Source organism: Nycticebus coucang, chromosome 5 (genome assembly GCF_027406575.1).
Source record: "Nycticebus coucang isolate mNycCou1 chromosome 5, mNycCou1.pri, whole genome shotgun sequence".
In the NCBI taxonomy this organism is placed as follows: domain Eukaryota; kingdom Metazoa; phylum Chordata; class Mammalia; order Primates; family Lorisidae; genus Nycticebus; species Nycticebus coucang.
In genome coordinates, this window is record NC_069784.1 from 7958646 (window position 1) to 7980655 (window position 22010).

The 22010-nt window shown below is 39.5% G+C and overlaps 1 protein-coding gene across 1 annotated transcript; it reads left to right on the forward strand.

Annotated features, from left to right (window-relative positions):
- The first annotated feature begins 32 nt into the window (after nucleotides 1–32).
- Nucleotides 33–16957, forward strand: TYW3 (tRNA-yW synthesizing protein 3 homolog). Its single transcript, XM_053590939.1, has 6 exons — nucleotides 33–221; nucleotides 4121–4201; nucleotides 6154–6252; nucleotides 9951–10022; nucleotides 12160–12293; nucleotides 14785–16957. Exons 1-6 carry the CDS (start codon nucleotides 48–50, stop codon nucleotides 14999–15001), a joined length of 777 nt encoding a protein of 258 aa, XP_053446914.1. The 5' UTR covers nucleotides 33–47; the 3' UTR covers nucleotides 15002–16957.
- Nucleotides 16958–22010: the final 5053 nt, after the last annotated feature.

Genomic DNA, 22010 nt, shown 5'->3' on the forward strand with positions numbered 1-22010 from the left:
CGAGGCGAACGTGAAAGTGGAGAAAACAGAACCTAAATTTCTCACGTATGGATCGCAGCGCAGAATTTCGGAGGTGGAAGGCTCAGTGTTTGAGCAAAGCGGACCTCAGCCGCAAGGGAAGTGTGGACGAGGATGTGGTAGAGCTTGTGCAGCTCCTGAACGCGCAAGAACAGTTTTTCACCACCAGCTCCTGCGCTGGCCGCATCCTCCTCCTCGACGCGGTGAGGGCCCTTTGTACCTTTCCGGCGCCTCCCTCTGGTCCAAAGCTTTAGAAGCCTTGATCAGTGCTGTACTCGAGACAGCCTATCCGTTAGTCCCTCCAGTGAGTGGTTTGTTTGGTTATTCATGAAAATTAGAGAGGGAATTAGACCAGTACTTCTAGAAGTTTAACGTCTGTTCACCTGGGATCTTTGAAAATACAGATTTTGGGCCGGGCGCCACGGCTGCCCCTGTAATCCTAGCATTCTGGGAGGCCCAGCGGGAGGATTACTTGAACTCAGGAATTGGAGATCAGCCTGAGCAAAAGCAAGAGCCCGTCTCTATTGAAAATAGAAAAATTAGAGAGCCTTGTGGCAGGCGCCTGTAGTCTCAGCTACTAGGGAGGCTGAGGCAGGATTGCTTGAACAGGAATTTAAAGTTGCTGTGGACTAGGTTTATGCACTCTATCCTGAGTGAGACTCTGTCTCAAAAAAGAAAAAAAATACAGATTCTGATTCTTCACGTCTAGGGTGGGGCCTGATACTGGGTATTTATAACATGTCCCCAAGTGATGTCGAGACTGCTGGCCAGAGAACCATCTTGTGTGGCAATGATTAGAGAATTGGAGTTTGTGAATGCTAAAGGAATTTCAAGACTTTCTACCCTAGCATCATCCCGGCTAAGGAGTTTACTGCCTCCTTGTGGGTCACATTAATACAGCTCTGGAAGTTTTTACACAATGCTAAGAACAATGAATATAACTATGGTGGCTAGAATCATGATTTTCAAGTCTATGATGGGTTTATAGGGGTAGTAATTGCACTTTATTATGGTAGTTTTTTACTTACAATGAATGTGTCTGGATGTGGCCCCATCTTAAGTTCAGGAGCATTAGTACAAGCAGCACCCCCTTATTTCAGTTATCCAAAATCAGTGGCAGTCAGAAAATGTTATATGGGACGTTCCAGAAATAACAATTCATAAGTTTTAAATTATGCACTCTTCTGAGTAATGTGATATAATCTAGTATCATCCTCCTTCCTGCCCTGAACATGAATCATCCCTTTGTAGACTGTCCCACAGGGGTGTCCAGTCTTTTTTTTTTTGCTGCTGCACATTGGAAGAATCAGAGTTGTCTTGGGCAATACACAAGAAAGGTGATTAGCAAAAAAAAAAAAAAACGGTCCATGCATACTTTTCATGGTATCTGACACTAGAAATAAGCAAAAAAAAGTACTCACAAAATCAGCCCTGGAGCGCAGGTTGGACACTTGTGGTAGAGCATCCAGGCTGTCTATACTTCCCACCCTTTAGTCACTTTGTAGCCATACCAGTTATTAGATCCACTCTTTTGGTATTAAAGTATTTTTATTTTAAGTAATTCTAATTTAACCTTATCATGGCCCAAAATTGCAAGAGTAGTGAGCTGGCAATTCAAATATGCCAAATAGAAGCCATGTAATGATTCCTTTAAATGAAAAGGTGAAAGTTCTTGACTTAAGAAAAGAAATTGTATGCTGAAGTTGCTAAGATCTACAGTAAGAACAGATCTACAGTAAGAAATTAGTGTCAAATAAGAGTATGTCTATTATAGAATGCTTTGACTCTGAGATTCAGTACTCTTATTTGACAATGTGAATGTTACTTTCTTTGCATTATTATTATTATTGCTTAATATTTCAATGTAGCAATTGTCTGATTCCTTTTCTGAATGTATTTATGTTTGTTCATTCTTTACGAGGTTTTTGTTTCTAGTCCTTATCTTAAACATTGTTATTATTCAATTTTAAGCCTTTTTAATTTTGTGAAGGCAAAAAAATGGAAACCTAATAAACACATGTATATGTAAAAATAAAAAAAAAAAAAAAGAAATTAGTGCATCCAAGTTTTCAGGTATCCACTGGGGGTCTTGGAAAATATCACCTGAGGATAAGAGGGGGATACTCATACTCTAGTGTGATATAGCGATCAAGTCTTAGACTTGGGAGTGAAGTCTACTTAGGTTTGAAATCACTTATCAGAATTATTGACTGTCTGAGCTTAAGAAAGTTACCTAAACTCAGCCCCTTCCTGTTTCATGAACTGAGAATTATCAAGAATATCTGCTTCACAGAGATTTTTGTGTGGAGAAAATGGGATAATTTATTTAAAATACTTAATATTATTTTAAATGCCCCATGTTAACTATGTTGTAAATGTTGGCTGTGTATTATTGACTTTAATAGTAATATTGGATTCAGAGCATGGAAAGATAGCTCATTCCTAGGATCATTCTTTAGGTCCATTGTAAATTGATAATTTGCTGGTCTCTCAAGTTATTCCCTCCATTACTCCCTAAATACTGGCATCTTAGCTCACACACTCTTGCTTGCCTGGTTTTCCACTACCCTATTTCACCTGGGTTTTTGCAGTGATTTCCTAAGATGTCCCTTAACTACCAATCTCTCTTGTCCAAACCATGTTACATACTGTTAATGGAATCACTTTTCTAAATGCTTGTCACTCATCTAGGCTGAAATCCTTTATTACACATTTTTCAACATCATAAAAGCCAAATCTCTACTCTAGAACCTATGCCTTTCAACCAGATTTTTCACTACGTTATCTTTAGCTGGTTACCAAAACTGAACTATTCTCTTATATTTACCTGTCTTTGCTCTTTTTTTTTTCACCCGAGGTATTTCCTCCATCTCTGCATGTCTGAGACCTGACTCCCAAAATTCCTCTCCTACCCAAACACAAGCACACACACACGCACTCACATATACACACAACCCACTTGGAAGTGATGACTGCTTCTGAACTGATTTAGGAGGACCTTATCTGAACCACTCTAAATTCTTTACTTGGTACTGACACTAGATACTTTACTTATTATCTTGTACCTTGTATTTATTTTTACTCTGTACCTTGTATTTATTTTTACTCTGTCTTATTTCAGTATGGACTTTGGAGCAACTTACAAAAAGGCAATGTTGGAAAAAATAAAAGGTGCAAAAATCAGGAGACAGGGAATATAGATAAGATGGAAGTTAGTGATGATACTAGTTCACAAACCATATCATTAGATCCTATAAACTTGTTAGAGGTGGGCTACACATTTGGCTCTGGGATTTAGAGCAGCCAGCATAAGATCAGATCCATAAGTCACAGAGGTCATATAATGAAAACAAAGTTACTCAGGCCATGTACATGATTTCCTAGTTCTAAAGGCAGACAGCGGAGTCTCCTTTGGACCCACTGTATAAATAGTTACTTTGTGGAAGTATAGTGATTTCTGTCCCTGTGGTTTCCTGCATCCTGTTTCCAGTGTCCTTGAGGGTGGGAGCTGTGTATACCCAACGTACCTAATAGAACTTTGCAAATAAACACTTGTCCAGTTTAAATCAATGGTAAAATGTTTGTCTCCTTGAAACTTTGACTTTTCAGTCCTAGCGCCACCCTTTGGGACTATATAAAATCTAATCCAGAGGTCACAAATTTATGCCCATAGAGAACAGGGAGGATTATAAGGGTGTGGAGAGCACAGGTAGCAATAAAGATTAGTAGGCCTTGTGTAGGATTGGGTCACTGCTGTCCTACAAAAGAATTTAATTTTTTTTAATAACGTTAGCCAAATAAGACAGCTGGAGAGCATCTTACATGCTGCCGGACTTACCACTGGTAGTAATCCCCAATCACAAAATGATGACCATATTTCAGAAAATATTAAAAATGTTTACCTTTCAAATAATTTGTTTTCTATCTTAAGTTATTTGGGTTCATTTTTATTTGGGGCCTCAAAACATACTGAATTGTTTTCCATAATACGTAAAATCACAATTTGTTTGTATAAAGAAATCTCACAATAGGCCTTGTATTGTGCTTACCATTTCTGTAAACAGTATATGTTTAAATTGAATTATATTATTTGTTATTTTAGGGTATAAATGGTTTCGAGGTTCAGAAACAAAACTGTTGCTGGCTACTGGTTACACACAAACCTTGTGTGAAAGATGATGTGGTAAGTTTTTATATACACATTTAGAAATAAGCTTTTAAATTCACAGTTATCTTAATAATATTAAAAGGATAGAAAATTCAAGGTGATTTATGTGCATAATTTAAATGGCTGAAGATTATAAAACCTAGCAAGCTTTCATTACGGTGGCTTCTTTGGGTTGTAGGAGATAAAAGTGTGGAAACATAAATATGTATGCAAGCATTACTTCTGCTCAACAAAACGCTTCTTGAACATAGCAGAGAGTTCATGGACATTGGGACATTGCACTGGATGCAAATTTTGAATTTCAGCTCTGCATTTGATAACCCTGTAACCTGGAACAAATTATAAAAGATGAAGGGGATTAGCACTATCTATGTGTTACCAGCCTTTACTAATGTAAATAAACTACACATCACTTACCTGGATTGCTTCTTGAAAATCCTCACATCTGTGCTGGGTTATTTAGTTTCCTAAATTAAAGTATTTAGATGAGTTCATGTAATTTTGTATTAGCTAGGCATTTTTCATACCTAGTGAATTTAAAAATTCATTACCATCTTATGCAAAAAAGGCAGTTCCTTTAACCAGAAAGTACAGCGGAGAGCTAGAATCAGGTATTGCCTAGTCAGGTGCTCAAATGTTGTCTTCGGCGTACTCAGTCTGTCTCCACCTCGGGGTACTGGTTCCCTCTGCAGTTTGCCCTTTTCCTCTTCTGCTGAAGATGTCCTTCTTTGTGGCAGGAATGGCAGCTGCCAGCAACTCCAGCAGAAAAAGACTTCCCTTTCCAAAGATTCATATACCCAGAGAAGGACTCTGGAGTTGTCTTGTTTGACTTACTTTGGCTCTCTTTCATAGGTCAATTATTTTTGCTAGTGGAATAGGAGGACACTTGCAGTCAGACATATGTACTTGGTACCTCTCATATTCTGTTAGGTAGAGTGATGAGTGACAGGGTCATGATTGACAGTCCTTCCAGAATTCATTGGTATGAAGGAGAGAGGATGCCAGGCAGACAGAAATAATAACTGTCTTTTGTAAATTCTAGCTCAGACATAATATTACGTGTTTCACTGGGTGGTCAGACTGCCACAGGATAGACTATATAACGTGAGTGCAGCTGGGGTCACAAGACAGGTAAGTGCCGTCCAGGGTGGAGACCAGTAGGTGACTCAAGGTCACCAAGAACAGACAGTTTGCACACGAGGCTCAGGTGGAGTGATGTTTAACTGCAGCTGGAGGAGAGAGACTGTATACAAGATCCAGTCCTTTGCAATGTTCAGTCCCCATGGCTCAGATCCATTCTGCCGCTGACAAGGCCAGAACGGTTGCAGACACCCCACTTGGAGCTGCAATAGAAGGACCCCATTGCTCCATGAAATATGCAAAGCTGGGGACATGCCCAAGGACTCCCTATAGCTAAGCAGTTCCAAGGAAAGTTAATATGTGCCCAGTGCACACATTAAAGGGGAAATACCCTGGGTGTGCTCTGAGCTCTTTGCCTGCACTGTGATTTGTGAACTTTCCAGGGATCTGGCACTCAGTCCAAGGCCTGCTTGCAAACCCGGGGAGGTGTCAGGCTGTGCTTGGACCCTTTTCTCACATTACTTGTGTCTCTATTTCAGTCTAACAACAAAGAATCTAAACAGTCCACCAGGGCAGTTTTTACATACTACATCCCTTAGTGAAAAGTCTGTTATGGAATTAAGTACAGTAATAGTTTACTTTTTCAGGGCACATTTATGGTGGGGAAAAAAGGTATAGAAGGTTAATGGAAGAACTGGAAATTCATTCTTTTAAGAAAATAATAAAATTAATAAGTTGTTGGTGAAAAGAGAGCCAGGAAAGCAGAGGGGAAAGTTATTGTTGAGTCTGAAAGTTTCTAGGAAAAACTGGAGTTATATATGGGATAAAAGGTCGCCAAAGGACAGGGTCATCCGGTTGTGTCTGACGTTATCCCATCCTGTGTTTAGATCGGAGCTCTGAAGAAAGCGAATGGTGACACAGTGTTGAAATTTGAGCCATTCGTTCTTCATGTGCAGTGTCGCCAATTGCAGGATGCCCAAATTCTGGTAAAATTTTGTACCCTATACTTGCATTTATAGGTATATGAGAAGATTTAATTTTAAGCTTTTAACCTATAAAAATCAGTGAAATATTAGTTTATTCAACTAGTTTTTATTTAATGATTTAAGTATGTATAGATTACTCAAATCTGTTTATTTCTTTTTAGTATTAGGAAAAAGGGGTACTTAAGTATCACGAGCAAAATACAACTCTCAAATTATGGTTCCTGTTTTTTTCCTTAACCTTTATGTTTACAAATTTTACTTTGGTATTCTATATTTTATTCTTGCTTGCTGAGCTTTTGGGGGGGAGAATGGAACTACATGGAACTAAGTGTTTGAGAATATTTCATTGTTAGGTAATCATCTGTTAAATCTTAATTCTCTGCTTATTCATTTGTGTAACTTTTCTGTGTGTATATATATCACATTAAATTGCATTATATGCAGTTGTTCAAGAAAAATGCATTGAGTCCCAATGTGTCAGGCACTAGGGTGCAGTGAAGAACAAGATTAGAGACTGTTGGGCAGCGCCTGTGGCTCAAAGGAGTAGGGCGCCAGCCCCATATGCCGGAGGTGGCGGGTTCAAACCCGGCCCCGGCAAAAAAAGATTAGAGACTGTTGGCTTCTCCCTCAAGGTTTCGAGATAGCAGAAACAAACAAATGAATAGGCAAATAAAGAAAATAACTAGAGGTTGCCAAATGTTCTAGAAAACAATCAAACAAGCCGGCAAAGAGAACAGCTTGAAGGGCAGCCAGGACAGGCTTCTTTGAAGAGGTTTCTTTAAGCTAAGAATTAAAGGAATAGAAAGAGCTGGGTGTGTAATTGGGAAAATAAACAGTCCAGGCAGATGGAAAAATGCATACAAAGTTTCTGATGGAAGAAAGAGCTTGATGTGTTCACAGAACAGAAAAAAAAGCAGCGATCCAGAGAGGGAGGAGCAGAAAGAGAAGGTGAGAGGGGAAGCTGGGGCTGGTTAGGGCCTTGGAGAGTAAATATTTGGATCGCTTTTAAAGTGCAAGGAAAAGTTATTGAAGGGATAGTTACACATTTTGCTCCAGGAGGGAGACGGGTCACAGCAGGAAAAAGGAGATTGGTCACAAGTAGGTGGTGATGGTCCATCTGGAAAATGGTAGTGGTTTGGCCAAAGGAGATTGCACTGAAGAAGGTGAGGAGGGGACAGATTCAAAATATGTTTTAGCATTTCCATCACCAGTCACAGGTTCCCTGGGGCAGGATGTCCAAAGGCAGGAGGAGAGGGAATGGCGGGTGACTCCACAGGCCTGGCTGGAGGCCCTGGGTGTCATTGACTCACTCTTTACTCAGTAAAGCATCCTGTATGAGAGGGGGCGTACCACAGTCGATGAGATGGAAATCAAGAATTTGAGTCGTGTGTGAAGAGTCAGATGTCTCTAATACACCTGGATTAGTCTCCTGTGGCTGCCGTAACGAAGTACCACAGACTAGATGGCTTATGCAGCAGAAATTTATTTTTTCGCAATTCCGGTGCCATGGGTTGGTTTCTTCTGATGCCTCTGTCCTTGGCTTGCTGGCAGCCACCTCTGCCTATTTGCTCTCGTGGCCTCTTCATGCACATCCTGGAATCTCCCGCTTATGCGGATGTCAGCCCTGCTGGATTAGAGCTCTACCCTCATGACTTCATTGGCCTATTACCACCTGAAAGGCCCCAGATCCAAACATAGTTACCTTGGGGTTTTTTACTTTGGAGTCAACATATGAATTTTGAGGTCCTGTACACATAATTCGGTCGATAATAACACCCACTGACAACTTCATGTAGGCATTTGGGTAGCAGTCTGAAAGTCAGGGGAGCCATCTAGACTATAGATAAACATTGGCAAGACACCAATATGTGATTAGCATTTAAAGTCAGGAGCCTAGATAAAATCACCTGTGAAAAAAAGCACCAAAGGAAAGGGGGAGAGGCCTGAGGAACACAAGCATTTAAAGATCCTCCTTAAGACATGGTGTTTTATGAATTCAGTGCTTCCCCACGTTAGTCCTTCCCATCGTCTCTGAATTTGGATCTGACCTTATTTTATTACAGTCTCTCATTGTACCAGACCACATTGCCGATGCAGCTGAAACCATTAACTCTCTCATGTTTCTATGCCCGTGACCTGTTCTCTGTGTGGTTCTGATCAAGCCCCGCCATGGTCATCTCTGGGCCAAATCCTCATAGAAGTTTAACATTTCAGGGAGCTAAGCGCAGTGGAACTAGAGAGACTGAGAAATTCACACATTCATAACCCTTTTCTGAGCACGTACAGTGTGCCAGGCAGATCTACCAGGTATTATTGTAAAGTAGACAAAGACAGATAATATCCCTCCCAAAGACAGATAATATCCCTCCCCTACGGAGATTGTATTTTCATTGTGAGAAAGGGAAACACACAGTAAGTAGGTAAAAGTAGCAAAATTTCGCATTGTGAGAAGTGCTGTGAAGGTGATCAGGGGGGCACTCTGCTGGAGCATCAGGGGAGGGGGGCATTTAGAGAGAGTGGTCACGAGACACCAGACGTGGAGAGACCAGTCCAGGCAGAGGAACAGCAAAAGTAAATAGTTTGATGCAGGAAAGTGTTGGTGTATTTAAAGAAGAGAAGAGAAGCCAGTTGAGGTTGGAAACAAAGGCAGGGGCCAGGTCAAACAGAACATTGTAAGTAAGGGTTAGGATTTGGGAGTCTGTCCCTGGTGGTCTGTAAGAATGATTTGTAGGGTCAAGACTGAAAGCTGAGAGGGACTGGGAGATACCTCCAGGAGATGAAGAGAGGGGTGCCGAGAACTTGGGCTGGAGTGGGCAGTGGAGATGGCGAGAGCTGGAGGAATTCAAGGTGTATTTTGGAGGTAAAATCAACAGGAATTGGGTGTATGGGATGAAGGAGTAAAAGCTTCACGTATCCAGGTTTGGGGTTCAGGTATGTGGATGGGTCGTGTTATCATTTACTGAAATTAGAAACACTGGATGTGAGATAGGTTTATTTAAGAATCAGTTTCTATAGAATTGATTTCAGGGTAAAGATCTGAACTAGAAATGGGATTGGTCAACTTATATGTGGTATTTAAAACAGGGAACCACATAGAATCTCAAAAGAAGAGCAAGGCCTTAGAGCAGGGTTTCTGAACACCTCAGCACTGCTGGCATTTAAGGCCAAATAATTCTTTGTGCAGAAAAAAAAGGACCTACGTCTGGTCCCCAGGGCTGATATGATAAAATAACACAGTCACTCCCAATCGGTTCAGAATGCTCTGCTTTATATGCCTTTCTTATATTATTTCAGCAGTTTTCTTTAAAGAGAGAAAGGGCACTAAGGTAATCTCTGTTCTCTCTTACATAGAAAAAAGATTCACTCATTTAAAAGAGAGATTTTGTTTGTTTTATTTACTTTCATATAGCACAATTACAAGAACGACTTTTTAAATGTATATTTGATGCAAATCATCACTAGTCAGATATCTCTGTGATGAAAGTCTAGCTTTACTCTTTCTCCGTGGTGTTTCCACAGTTCATACTTACGTATTTCTAATAGGAATTTGATCACAGTTACTTTTAAGCATAGTCTCTGCTGGTTGGTCAGAAACCTTAATAGGTTTTGGTTTATGTATGTTTCTGCAGTGTGGAGAGCTGAGCAGATGGTCCCATTACCCAGAGTGTCAATATTTAAGAAGTTTTGTTTTCTTACAGCATTCAGTGGCAATAGACTCTGGTTTCAGGAACTCTGGCATAACGGTGGGAAAGAGAGGAAAGACCATGTTGGTAAGACACCTTTTGGGAAAAGCAGTTCTGAGTATGACGTGATCCCGAGTGCCGAGTAACCTGATGAGCTTCACATGAGACTCCTGCCTTTGGTGTCTTCCTGCCATCCTCTAACTCAGTGACTTCTTCCATCAGGGCCAAGTCCAGGGTTTAGATTTACACTTGCAGTCTTATTTTACAGTTCTCTTCCCTACTTAACTTTTACGTGATTCTCAACTCTGTGCCCTGTTCACCCTAAGTAACCGCGGCCCAATTTTGTAAGCACCATGATGTCATGGAGTGAGTCTCAAACAGGGGGTGTAAAGTCCTCTGTGTGGTTACTGGCTGGTCCATAGCTATGCTGCGTGAACTCAGGCAAGCTCCTTCATCCCTTAGGGTCTGAATTTTCTCAGCCATGTCCAGGGCCCAGCAAACTGTTGTCCCAGAGCCACATCCAGCCAACACTATGCAGATCCCTACCCCCATTTGATTAATTGTCTGAGGTTACTGTTGTGAGGCAGTGGCAAAATTGAGTAGCTGTGACAGACACTGTCTGAGTAACAAGTCAGAAATATTCACCATTTGTCTTTTTACAGAAAAAATTTGCTGACCCCAGTGCTGGATGATCTTTAAGGCTCTTCATAAGTTCCGCATCTTTTCTAAGGCCCTTCTGCTCAAGCTGACCCCTAGTAAATGTGTCCTATTCCTATCTCCTGTGGTGTTTACTGCTTGGCATGACACCTGTTATTTGTTTGTGAACTATTTCAAATTACCCTCTCTTCCAGTTCCCTGGACTCTTCTATTTTCTGTCACCCCACACGGGGTGAATTATGAAACCAGCCTATAAAGCCTGCTAAATAGAAAAGCAAAGTCCACTGTGCTGGTCTGTGTCCCCATCTTACTCCAGGTGCTGCCCGAGTGGGAGCAGAGCCTCTCTCACCTTCCTCTCCTTACAGGTGCATCTTGCGGCCTTGCACCTCACAGCTGCCTCCACCCCAGGTCCTCTGCCACTTCCCCTGCTTCACCCCTCATCCTCCCTCAGCCCAGTCTTTCTCCTGTAGGTCTCCTGAAGTGCCTCCAATTAGTGCTGGCAGAATCTCCCTTTTAAGAAATCAAGGTCTCCAAATATTTTCCCTGATATTCAAGGTCTTACCCGTACTATTTTGTATCTGCTCATATATGATCATCTCCCACTGGCACATTCATAGCCTAGCCAAATAAAACTGTCAGTTGCTTCCCAACTGTATCGCATGCTTTCATGTCTCCACACCCACAGGTAAGCTGTTCCTCAGCCAGAATGCTCCCTCCCATTTTTATGTCTGGTGACTTGCACTTAGCTTTTAAAATCTCAATTCAAATGCTTCCTCTCCCCTAATGCTGAGTTCTCAGACTCAATAGCTGCTTGTCTTCCGCATTTTCTTAGCACCTTGTATGTGTGTATTTCTTCTAACACCGATCCTAACTCTGTTCACCTTTGTATTTCCTGTTCTAAAGTGTGAGCTCCTGAAGTCAGGGACCGTGTTATGTATGTTAATTCTGTGTGTTTGCACCTCACGAGGGCCTGGAACACCACAGATGCTCAGTGGAGGTTTTTATTCTTCATAATGGTTTCTGTAGTGTTTTACTTGTTGTTGTCCAGTGTTCAGATCTACTTGGGACCTGTTGATGGTTTCATCAACAGGATTGCTAAGATCGTCACCCCTGAAGTGGGGAGAAGTAGCCATCGTGGCGGGAGGCGTGGCTCACTCCCAGGACAGAACTTGGTTCGGGCGGCACTAAGACTTTAGCATCCAGTCCCTTTTGACTTTCCCTGAAGGTTTCTGTGAAGGTTTCACTCACTGCTTTTCTTTAAACTGTGTATTAAAGCTTTCTAAGCTATAGCGAGATTGAACTTGTTAAAAGTTATTGGCTTGTTTGATATTGTCTACTTCTCCGAAAAACAATGTGTAGCAGGCCTTTCTTTAGAACTGATGGTATATATTGGGAAAATCTATTTAATCTCCTTTGATTGTACTGTGTCCAGCTCAATTATATAAAAACACAAACTGAAACGCTGAAATGGAACTGAATCATGTTCAACTGGGACTGGGACTTTTCCTGTCTTATCTTCAGTGGCCATTACATAAGTCTTTGTATCTAAATTGTTTTTTCCTTGTAGGCTGTCCGAAGTACACATGGCTTAGAAGTTCCATTAAGCCACAAGGGACAATTGATGGTGACAGAGGAATATATCGACTTCCTATCAAATGTGGCAAATCAAAAAATGGAGGAAAACAAGAAAAGAATTGAAAGGTATATTAATTGTGTATTTCTAGTTAATTCATTACGTACAAGGATATCATGGGGCATTAGAGCCTAATTTTCTAGCTGAATCCAGGACCACAAAAACCTGGTCTTGAAACACTTCGAGCGAGTATTCTGATTAAGGTAATAATTTCAAGTACGCACCTGAGGAGCACCGAGCCACTCCACTGAACTTCAGAGTTTGAACTGTCCGTCTGCCCTTCTTGGTACCGCATGAGAAGTTTCTACACTTGTTGGGTGGTAAGAAGACTGTTTGCTAAGTCACGAGAGGTAGCGAATCAGTTTTCTCTGTTTTCGTACTTGAATTTCGATAAGCTTATAAATATAGCCCAAGATCAACTAACTATACACCTGGTGAAGTTAATTGAGCCACGTTCACCAACTATAAAATCAAATTATGCTTTAAATCCATTGACTCAAAAATATGTTTTGAAATTATAACGTGCATGCTGCCATCAAGAGCCGCTCATCAGATAAAATCAGGGAAAAATTAAAGAAGGGTAAAAAGTGTCTTAAGATACTGATTAGAAGATTACATGTGAATTCAGAAAATGTGAACAAATTAGGGAGCTCCTTTGGCAGCAGCTGTACCTTCAGCCACATGCAAAGAAAGAGTTACTCTTCTGAGGTTGAAAAGGGAAAAAATAAACACGGGGCATGATGAGTTACGCAATCAGGCACTGAGTACTAAAATTGGTCTGTCAGGGGACCAAAGTTTCAGAATCCAAATGTCTGTAGTCACAGAATCTTTAAAACAAAAAATCCTAATGAGTAACATTTCAACAACAAGAAGTATTCTGGAAAATTGAAAATCAAAGAGGTTATATACACACACTATATATATTATTTCTTTTTTTTTTAATTTTTTTTTTTATATATATTATTTCAAGTTAATTTGAGGGTACAAACAACTAGGAGGTAAAATATCTTTAATAGAAAAAAGTTTTTTATGAAAAGTATTTCCCAGGCCCACTTAGTAAGAAGAGATTTATTACACAGGGACAGTTAAGTAACTTATGTTGTGGTCTGGGCGAGACAAGATCAGCTGATGTGGAGACCGAGAGAGACGGGGACTGACCCCAGACGTTGTAAGATAATTCCACACATAATGACTTCCAGGCGAAAAATATGTGAGGTTTCGAGACTGGAGAAGGCTACGGAGAACTTTGTGTCTTAGAATATGAGGTCAGGACATCGGTCAGATGAAACAACCCTTTGGCTATGAGTAGAGTGAAATTAGCCATTTTTTCCCACAACAGTGTAATAAAAAATGTTAAATAAAATACAGAATAAAAGGGCTGAATGTATTGATGCATTGTTAAGAATAAAGTAGGGAATTGCATTAGGTGTTAACACAGGTATAGAAAAGAAATGAAGCCTTATTTTTAGAGAGCTTATGGTTTATCATATCACAAAATTAACACGAAAACTGCAGTCGAAAAATGAACGGGGGAAAGAACAACTTATATTTTAGAAAATTTCAAACAGCTAATAAACAAAGGAAAAGCATTCAATTTCACTTGCAAACAAAGAAATGAAAATTAAAATAATGGGATGCCATTTTCACCCATCAAAGGGTAGTTTGTGTGTTGGTGGTAATAGTCAGTGCGTGAGTGAAGTGGTCTCTCTCAAGTGCTTCAGTTAGAAGCATGTTTTTTTTAAAACATTCATTCTGGAAAACAGGCAGTATTTATTAAGAGCCATAAAATGTATATACCCTTTAACCATTAATTACATTTCTAGGTGTCTGTTCTAAAGAAATGGTTAGAAAGATCATATAATTTTCAAAAATGTTTATCACATTTTTATTAGTGAAAATTTTAAAATCCGTAAAGGGCAATCTAGATGACATAGTGTTATATTACCATTAAAAAGTATTATTTTGTAGTTCATTTGATACTGAGAAAATGTTCAATAAATATTAAACATGAAAAAATGTAAAGCATGTAATATTCTAATTGTGTGAAAAACAATGGACATATGTGTGCATCTGTAAGTTTATTAACACAGACACATTAACAAACTGGAAAGAAGCAAAAATATTGACAGTAGTTCTCTAGGTAGTTATTTGGAGTGAGCTCCAAATTGCAAATTGTATTTACAATTTCATCTTTTCCAAATTCTCTAAAATGGGCCTCTGTTACATTTATGATATTTTTATAAAGAAATAACCATTTTCATTCTTTTTTACCCTCTTATATTTAACCCCTGCATCTGGGATGGAAACTGAGGTAGGTAGAGGTTGTTAAGAGGTAATTCCACCCCAATTTTCAGGACAGTTCTTAAAGAACTAAAAACATTTCTTTTCCTAACTAAATAATGATAAAGGTGAGAGACATACCATTTCTTAGATATATTTTATATTTATAAGGATAATAAGAGACTTTGTCAGACTTACATAATGGTTAAGGTCAGGGTACATTTGAGTCATTCAGTCTGGGGACACACAGGTGTAACAGGAGTGCTTGTTTCTTCATAGGTTTTACAGCTGCCTACAGCATGCTTTGGAAAGGGAAGCTCTGAGTAACTTGCACCCCAAGATCAAGGAGAAAAGTCACCCATCATATACTCATAAGAAGAAAAGAAACCCAGAAACAGGACGTGGCAAAGGTGTCATGGAAGAAAATGATGAAGAACTTGAAAATGAAGGCGACCATCCAGGAATCGATGTGAGCCTCTTTCCTGAAGACTGCTAAGATTTGGCTCTGAAGGGTCTTGATAGGTTTTATAACACTGCTCTTTATAAGAGTATTTTAGTTTGCTGAGTGTATTAGTTATTCAGAAAAGCAAAATTTCTTTATATTTTAGAGAAATCTATCTTACAAATATAGATGGCTTTTAAAAATGGATTTGTATAATGTTTGTTCCTTAACTACTTCTTTTTAAGTCAAGTATTCATTGAAAAACTAAAATTATTTTTTTTAAGCCCTCTCTCTTTGTTTATTTCTTTCAATTTCTTCTGCATAACAAGAAAACTAAGCATCATACCCTGTCAAAAGACCTTTAACATCAGGGATATTTAAGTAAAAATCACAGTAACATTTTTCTTATTTTTAACTTTGAAACCACCAGTTTTGAAGGAGTCAGGCTTTACTTCTGTTGGCCTGGAATCTAATGACAAGTTTTTTCCGCTTTTGACTTTGTGTTTAGAACAACTGGTACTCTTTTTGTTCAGGACAAAATACCTGAGTCCTCTTGCCACTGGCACACTCTTTATGAAGCACATGGGCATAGGTTTATGCCTGAGCAGAGACGATAACTAAGGGCATGGTGGTGGGCACCTATAGTCCCCGCTCCTTGGGAGGCTGAAGTCAATGATTGCTTGAGCCCAGGACTTCAAATCCAGCCTGGGCAACACAGGGAAAACCCTTCCTTAAAAAAGACACTATTTAACCCACAGGCAACCTGATACAACAAATGTGCTATGGAAAACTGCAAGGATCAGAAGTTTGGGATCTAAATTCTGACTGCCTCACGGAAGCTGGAGGTTGTTGAGCAGGTGGCCTAACTTCAGGGGCTTTCCCGTCTGCTGCATAACAGCAATTCTAATATATGCCTGATCTGTACAATGGGAGTGTTGACTATGTAAAGTTACAAATGTGAAAGCATTTACTAAGACTTATGCATGTATATTAATATTTTCATTATAAAATTAGAATGATTTCATACCGTATTTCACAATGCACCAAATCATAAAAATTGTATACCTAAGGGGAAATTACCAGTCAGTCTTATAAAGTATGAGAATGTGAAATAAGAATTACTATTAGTAAACATTCGGTATTGGGATTTGGGCATTTCCTAATATTTTTATCATTTATCTTAGTTTTAATTTTATATAAATCATATTTTTATCTGCACCCAAGATGCTTGCCTTCTGACAGGCAGCATTTTGTGCTTAAAAGAGATGGACTTGATAGACATCTGCTATCCTCTACTTAAAATCATCAGGGATGGTATCCAGGCAGTTCTACATTTATTGTAAGGTTTTTTTCCTTTAGTCCTTTTTCCTATCATTGCCCTGAACTGCTCTCTTACAGACCTACAGAGTAAGATACTGATAATTATTGACTTAATTTATTTTAGTATTTCTACAACATTTGGGAAGTCTTCAGTCTTCACAGACTTTGTTTCATTTTCCAGAAAGAACCTCCCTGGAGTCCTTAATCTCCTTACTACCCTCCAGGGTTCTGGTGCTTTCGGCAACTCCCGTGGCTGTGAATCTGCCCCTTCCCTGGCTTCCTGAATGCTGCCTTCTGAATCACTTCCCTCTTTTTTTTTTATGGCAAATCCATCTTGGTTCTTTTTCCCTCCAGTGACTTCACTGTTTACAACATTTATTGCACCTTAAAATTACCTGCAAAACTTTGAAAAAATACAGAAAGCACTCAAGGATCTCCACAGTGGGATACTGAGTATTGTATTTCTTTTTAAAGCTCCTGCTTTGTTTTAATTGTCAACTAAAGGTTAATAACTCCGGAGGCATTCCAAAACTTGTGTCTTTGGCTTTCATTTGCATTGCTGTCTTCACCCCAGCCGTCTCATCCATTCCACAGTTATTTATTTCTTTATTATTAAATCATAGCTGTGTACATTAGTGCAATCATGGGGCACCATACATTGGTTTTATAGGCCATTTGACATATTTTCATCGCCTTCCTGGCATTTTCTTAGTTATTATGTTGAGACATTTACATTTTTTTTTTTTTTTTTTTGTAGAGACAGAGTCTCACTTTATGGCCCTCGGTAGAGTGCCATGGCCTCACACAGCTCACAGCAACCTCCAACTCCTGGGCTTAAGGCCATTCTCTTGCCTCAGCCTCCCGAGTAGCTGGGACTACAGGTACCCACCACAACGCCCGGCTATTTTTTGGTTGCAGTATGGCCGGGGCCAGGTTTGAACCAGCCACCCTTGGTATATGGGGCCGGCGCCTTACCGACTGAGCCATAGGTGCCGCCCGAGACATTTACATTCTACATTTAGTAAGTTTCACATGTACCCTTGTAAGATGCACCGTAGGTGTGGTCCCACCAATCACCTTCCCTCCACCCATCCTCCCCCCTCCCTCCCCTCCCTCTCGCCCTTCCCCATATTCTTAGGTTTTAACTGGGTTATAGCTTTTTTAACTGGGTGAAAGCCATAAATTAGTTTCATAGTAGGGCTGAGTACATTGGATACTTTTTCTTCCATTCTTGAGATACTTTACTAAGAAGAATATGTTCCAGCTCCATCCATGTAAACATGAAAGAGGTAAAGTCTCCATCTTTCTTTAAGGCTGTATAATATTCCATGGTGTACATATACCACAATTTATTAACCCATTCGTGGATTTAATCTATCAGATGGTGATTCCCAACTTGCTTGCCCTGACTTGTCTACCAAGCATTGGCCAACTGCTGCACCTTGGCAGTACAGCTGTTAACTTACAAAGGTTTGCTCTATTACTAGCCTTCTCCTGTCCTGATTCTTTGGCAGAGAGAGCAGGTTTTTGTTGGGGCATTTTCTTATCTAAGCTCATCGGCACTTGGGTTGCTGACTTTCATGGGGCTCCGTCTTGGATATATGGGGACTTTTTTGGTTTTGCCATTGTGGCATTCTTCAGATCCCAAGATTACTGTCTGTTCATTTTCTCTGCCTTTCAGAGATACCTTACATTTGTTTTATATGTAATGTTCAGAATTTTAATTGCACTTAGTGGAAGGAATAGGGAAAAATATATCCACTCCCTTTTCCCAGAATGAGAAGTCTAATGTATTTTTTTAAATTGGTAGGATGATATCAAATTGTTGGTGTGTTGTTCAGGACACCTTTGTAACCCCATCCAGATAACCAGGGATCCCCTGTACAATGCTGTGCTCCACCTTCCAGCTTGTGAGCTTTGCTGCTTTTACTTCAGATCACTGGAGCTTTTTCACCCCAAAGGATCAAAGGAGAAGCCTGGAAGTCTCTTTCATGTACCCCCAGTGCCACCATACATACACACACTCACAGTCTCATAGCCAATGAAGACAAGTACAGAGCTAATCAAAGGTGACTCTGTTGCCCAGAAATGGATAAACATAGATGCACCGTTGCCATCTGAGCTCCCAGCAGGACCAGGCTGATGTCAGGACTTTGCCTGAAATCCTACAGCTCTGTCTCCACTTCCTTACCTGTTTTTCTGGAAAGCAGCTGCTTAATAAATCACCTGTGTTCAAGTGATTTCTTCTGCAAGAATCTGACTAAGACAAGTATTGGGGTTATTTTGGATATGTTTTAAAAAGTGATGGCATAAATCTATTTTAAGTAATAGTTGACATTTTAATGTTGGCAATTATAAAGGCTGAAATGCTAGATACTACATCCTCGGTTGTGATTCAAACTCATGCATAATACCAACTAAATTCATGAAGTTAAATACATAGTTCTACAAATTCCTTTAAGGGCAGGTAACTATTCATTTCTATGTGTCACTTCTATGATACATACTGTTACAGGAGCCAAGACATGGAAATACCTGATTACAGGTGAGGGGATACTCGAAGTTCAATTCAAGGATAAAACATTTTGTTTACGTCGTAAAGAACAAGGTAAAGATCAACTTGAAAAAAAAATCCAAGAAAAGTTCTTGAGGGCTGGGAGGATGTGTAATGGAGTTGAGGCACTAAAAACTATGTGATATTGGGTGGCGCCTGTGGCTCAGAGGAGTAGGGTGCTGGCCCCATATACCGGAGGTGACGGGTTCAAACCTGGCCCCGGCCAAAAACTGCCAAAAAAAAAAAAAAGTATGTGATATTCAGTGATGGCAAATATTCCAGAAAAACAGAAATACAGCACACAATAGGAAATGAGTTGATCTGACTGAAGCCCAACAAGGAAGAGCCTTCTGCTCTGGCAGGAAGTGGATCAGTGTTCCCTGAACATGGCTGTCAGAGTGCCCTGGGCCAGGATGGAGCACGAGGGTGCTGCTTACTGAGGCCCTTCAAACCTAGACCTTCAGCCTGCAGCCTAGGAATCTGTTCTAGGAATCTATTTTTTTAAACGACTCATCCAAGTGATTCTGGTAAAACCAACCCAGCACACATTTAGAATCTACTGGTAGCAAATGTATCCCCAAGGATGCCATTAGAGAGGAATTGGAGATTTTCTAATAAAAAAGCAAAGTAACATGATCAGATGGTGCAATGTACTTGTGCCATAGACTTTGTGTTTACACTTTATAGAAGGGTCATCAAGACCTTAGGTGAGTTAAGGGACTGTTCTTGCCATTGGTTCCATAAACTGAGTATATGGATGAGAATATGGAAGAGAGAGGCTGCCTCCAAATTCCTTTATCTAAGGTAATACATGTACAACTACTTTAGACCTCTGAAGTTAGTGGAGAGAAAAGACTAGGTGCCAGCCATAAACCTAAAGAGACATTGAAATCTATTCACTCCTAACAACCCTTAATATACATGTGACACATGGTATTTCAGTCAACAATAGACCATATACAGGGCAGTTGTCCATCCCATGCAGCTCCCATAATGGAGCTGAAAAATTCTCATCGCTCAGTGAGGCAGTCATCGTGAAAGTCACGGCACAAGGCATTACTCACGGGTTTGTGGTCCCAGTTGGAAGTGTAACTCCTATAAGTATGTATAGTACATAACACTTGAAAATAAATGACCGTGTTACTGGGCTATGTATGTACCATGCTATATTTTCTATCATTATTTTATTCCTTCTATATTTATCAGTTGGCATCCAACTTCAAAGAAATACTTCACCTGCACCCCATACACACACACACACACACACTCTCATATGAACTCATGGATTCTTATTTTTTTAAGGAATTATAATCTACTGCTATCATTTTTTATTTTAGTGTTTATATTTTTCTTTTTTTAATAGGTTACAAATAGGTTACATTGTTTGCACTTGTAAGATAAAGTCCAAGTTGTACTTTTGTCCTTCACCCAGAAAGTGTGCCACACACCCACACTTCATTCCTGCTGGGTAGGAACCCACCACCCCACCTTCTTGAATTTCATTGAGTTTTTCTTTCATGTGAGCATGTTGCTGTTAATGCTTATATTTTTCCAGATTTGGCCAGTGGGAGTCCCTTCAAATTGGCCCCTTTGTATTTTTGACATGTCTTCTTCAGCTTTTGAGCATTTTCTTATTACCTTGCACAAGAAAATGCTCCAGGCTCATCTTACACATTCACTGTCCCCAGCCACACAATGGACCAAAGAGCTGGTTTCCTTTTGGAGGGTGTTAGCATTTAGAAACTTCTGAGCACTAGGTGTGTTCATGACAGCAATTTCTTTCTTTCTTTCTTTTTCTCTCTCTCTCTTTTTCTCTCCCTCCCTCCCTTCCTTTCTTTTCCTCCCCCCTCCTCTTCATCATTACGGAATGTTCCATCAGTGTACAATAATCAGTAAATGATCATTATTCAAAGGTTGTAGTTTATAGTTTACATAATCCGTGAGATGTGTCGATAGAAATGACGCCTAAAACTGTCTACTAAGTTCATTTACCTGTAATGTAGCAGCAGAAATAGTGATGCAGTAAAATGCTCTCTCCTCAGATTTTCATGACTTAATACCCACCCCTATGGAAGGTAGTTTTGTAACATGGTAAGACTTAAATAAACTATTCTTCACTCCCAGAAGGAAAGAGCTATGCACAGATTAAGAAATGTTGGCTAATTTTATCCTTCTTAACAATTGCCAGTAACTTAGCCAAGCCTCCTGTTAATCTTTGTGGCTGATTTTTACCAATGCTTTGAAGTGAGGCAAACGCAAGTTGAGTTAGTCACATAAACTAGCCAGTGTTTCCCACAGTACAGGCATATTATCAATTTCATCAGTTCTATAAAAGAGAGGGTAAGAAAGGAAAGAGGGAAAAGTAATGTCCAAACATGTTAATTTTTCACAGCTAGCCACCAGGTGGCAGAGTACTACACACAGTGGGCGCAGAGCCGCCTGAGTGTCACTCAAGACCGGGGCTTCGGTTTGTTTGATTTTCTTTATAAGACCAATTCCAGAATATTTTCAAAGTTCTTATTTTTAAGAAGAAATCATACTAAGAAAACACATCTTACACTTACCCTTCTAATAAATTAAATTATCTAATGCCAAATGACGTTTTAGTAATATAGTATTTTAATAGCAGAAGCGATTTATCCAGAAGTTTTCACCTTTGTTATTAAAGTATTCCATAAAAATGTATCTGAAGAGTAAAAGAAAAGAAATTTTTTGGAACAAAATTTACTTCAAATTTTAGTCTGAGTCTAAAAGGTGCATTTAGTTAGACTTGTTAAGATCATCTTCATACCCTCAAATACATTTCACGTATCAAGTGTAAATATAAGGAATTCATAATCAACATCGTTTTATACAAATTCAAAAATGAATCTATATTTTTTTTATGCAGAGGCTACTAAGTAAATTTCTCTCTCACCTGTATTACATTTACAGGTGTCCTAGAAAAAGGGTAGGGCTATTATAGTTAAATTTATCAGGATTGTAGATTTCCATGTCAAATTGTGTGCTTTTGTGCTTTTAATGTTTCTCTTCCTCATGCAGACCTCTTTACTCTTTATGTAAGCTATAATGTTCAATTCTTAGCAAATAGCCACAAAATTTAACTATCTACATTTCATCGCAAAGTCCACAAATAATCCATTCCTGTTCTTTTAAATAATTATTCTAATATTTTGATGGTCATTGATT